Source organism: Formica exsecta, unplaced genomic scaffold (genome assembly GCF_003651465.1).
Source record: "Formica exsecta isolate Colony F162 unplaced genomic scaffold, ASM365146v1 scaffold1389, whole genome shotgun sequence".
Taxonomy (NCBI): domain Eukaryota; kingdom Metazoa; phylum Arthropoda; class Insecta; order Hymenoptera; family Formicidae; genus Formica; species Formica exsecta.
The window spans coordinates 70,028-72,887 of NW_021848720.1; the positions used below are offsets into that span (position 1 = coordinate 70,028).

At 35.7% G+C, this 2,860-nt stretch overlaps 1 protein-coding gene across 1 annotated transcript in view; it reads right to left on the reverse strand.

Annotated features, from left to right (window-relative positions):
* LOC115246128 (retinoid-inducible serine carboxypeptidase-like) overlaps positions 1-2,238 on the reverse strand; it is a 9,172-nt gene extending 6,934 nt beyond the window's left edge. The window contains exon 1 of the mRNA XM_029824755.1: positions 2,115-2,238. Within this exon, the coding sequence (XP_029680615.1) occupies positions 2,115-2,238 (124 nt within the window). The remainder of the gene's footprint in view (positions 1-2,114) is intronic.
* Positions 2,239-2,860: the final 622 nt, after the last annotated feature.

Consider the following 2,860-nt stretch of genomic DNA (forward strand, 5'->3'; position numbering starts at 1 on the left):
TTTGCATTTTAATATAAATAAATATTATAAAAAATTAGAATTGTATGATAAAAAATACTTTTTATTAACTTTAAAACGTTCACTTTTTTAAAATTGTGTTATATTTTAAGATTAACGTAATTAATAGATTTAAAAATCAGCGGGAATAGACAAAAAATGGCGGACCAATCAAAACTGGCTTTTCCGTGGCCAGTCTCTGATTATAGTGTCTCTAAGGGCCAATTTCACCAAGTCCGGTTAGATGAACCGACGGTTAAAATTAGCAGGGTTCTTTTCCTAGCATCTCATTGGTAATTTTCTATATGGGACAAACTCACCAGTGAGATGCTAGGGTAAGAGACAAAATAGGCCTCCCATATAGTATCTCTCTTTCTACAGCGAGCGCGCGTTTGTCTATCGCAACGCTCAATCCATTCTATATGTCTATGATTGGCAATCAGATGGAGAATTCGGAGAATCTCGATAGAGATTTTCTGTTGGCCACCCTGCTAATTTTAACCGTCGGTTCATCTAACCGAACTTGGTGAAACTGGCCCTAAGGCCTAAAGCCCGTATCAGACTACGCATTGAAAATTGAGATTGAAGATTGAAGATTGAAATTTGACCAATCAGGACAAAGAAATTTTAGTTTCTTTTGTTCTGATTAGTCAAATTCCAATCTTTAATCTTCAATTTTCAATGCGTAGTCTGATACGGGCTTTAGGGATCACCTAAAACCGGGCCATGGCGAGCTCCGTAAAGTTAGCCAAACCACTTTAACTTTTTAATAATTAAAATTATCTAATCGTTTGGTGGTCGTTTGGTGATGATTGGTAGCCTAATTAAAACATTTGGTGGTCAATCGTTTTTTTTAATTAAATAATTAAAATATTGGTGTAAAGTTAGCCGGACATTTTTAATTTTTAGTCTAATCGATTAAATCAAATTTCTTGAATTTCTAGAAATAATTTCTAGAAATTAGCTAATCAATGCGCTTAAAAAGTTTATCGTACGACGAATGTAATATTACTATAAAGCTATTGGCGTAGCGATTGGCTATCAAGTAAAGAATTTCTAGAGTCTCTGTATATGATAATAGTCTAGTATACGCTGATATACTTTAAGCCATTTCATTCTCTATAGGAGTGCCGCTTGATTCTTTTCTTCTACCTCTATATATTATTTATGGGACGTATGTGTTATGTATTTAAGCGAGGAGCACACACTTTTGCATAAGCGCATAATAATAAACCCCGTATCAGACTACGCATTCTCCATCTGATTGCCAATCCACAAACATTTTGTCTGAATGTAATATCAGCAAAACCATGTGCGCTGATCCTGCGCCTGCGCATGTCTTCGTCGTGTAATGGCTCTCGCAGACCAGCGCGTTGACGCGACGCGCGATATCCAATGAGAGCTCTGCTTTTCGGAAAAAATAAAGCATTCATTGGATATCGCGCGTCGCATTACCGCGCTGATCTGCAAGAGCCATAATGCTGATATTACATTCAGACAAAATGTTTGTTGATTGACAACATATCAGGTATATAAATATGAAACCGGAATTTTTGTATAGAAAATACACGTTTATTGTATGAAAATGATAAAAAATATTTTATTCGAAGTATTGCCCATTGCTAGCTATACATTTTTCCCATCTCTCTGACAATTTGTGGATGCCACGCCAAAAAAACTGTTGCTCCTTTGAGGCAAAACAGTCATCGAGCCATTTTCGTACATTTTCGTAAGAAGTGAAGTGCTGCTCAGCAAGTGCGTGTCCCATCGATGCAAATAAGTAGTAATCGGATAGAGCCAAGTCTGGTGAGTAAGCCGCATGCGAAAGTATTTCCCAACTAAACGCCTCAATCATTTCCTTGACCGGTTTTGCTGTGTGTGATAGTGCATTATCATGAAGCAAAATCACTTTGTGTTGCCTTTTTGATATTCTGGTCGTTTTTAACGCAAAGCTTGATTCAAATCGATCATTTGTTGTCGGTAGCGTTCAGTATTAACGGTTTCGCCAGGTTTTAGCAGCTCATAATAGATCACACCCTTCTTCCACATTCTTCGTTTCTCACGTCAAAATCGCCACTTTTAAATTTTTTTAAACCACTCAAAGCACTGTGATTTACCAAGAGCATGCTCACCGTAAACTTCGACAAGCATTCGATGCGATTCTGCAGCAGTTTTCTTCAAATGGTAACAGAAAATCAATGCTGTCCGCAAATCGTAGTTTCCAGGCACAAAATTCGACATGTTCAACGCTATTAAAAACTATGCTGTTGTACGAAACTTGTATTGTTGTGAGTTGAAAATCATTATTAGATGTCAAAACAAGAAAATGGCGCCAATGACGCGGTTTGACGGTAACTACATTGACAGCTAGGGCCATCTATGGGCAAATTCCGGTTTCATATTTATATACCAGGTATATATGAATATACATATACGCAGACGTATATTTATATATTATATATGTACATAAATATATCCGCGTATATATTTAGATATAAATATATGAATACCTATATACAAACATATACAAACGTATATACATGTCCACACATTTATATAGATATACGTATACATATACAGAGTGTCCTAGACCACCCGTACACCCCTTTTCTTTCAAAAACTAAGCATTTTAGACAAAAACGTTTTGAACAAAAATTGTATGGTTTTGAGGGGAACATAAGATGGTGTCATTGGTTTGACTTTGGATCGCATCGTTAAGGTCAAGTCAAGGACACCTTTAATTTCTTAAATGGAATCCCCTATTTTTTATTACATATTCTTATAGCTTATGTCGAGAGCTTTCCAAAACACTATAATAAAGTATTTTTTTATTAAGTACTTTTTGAGTTATTTTATATTTTAA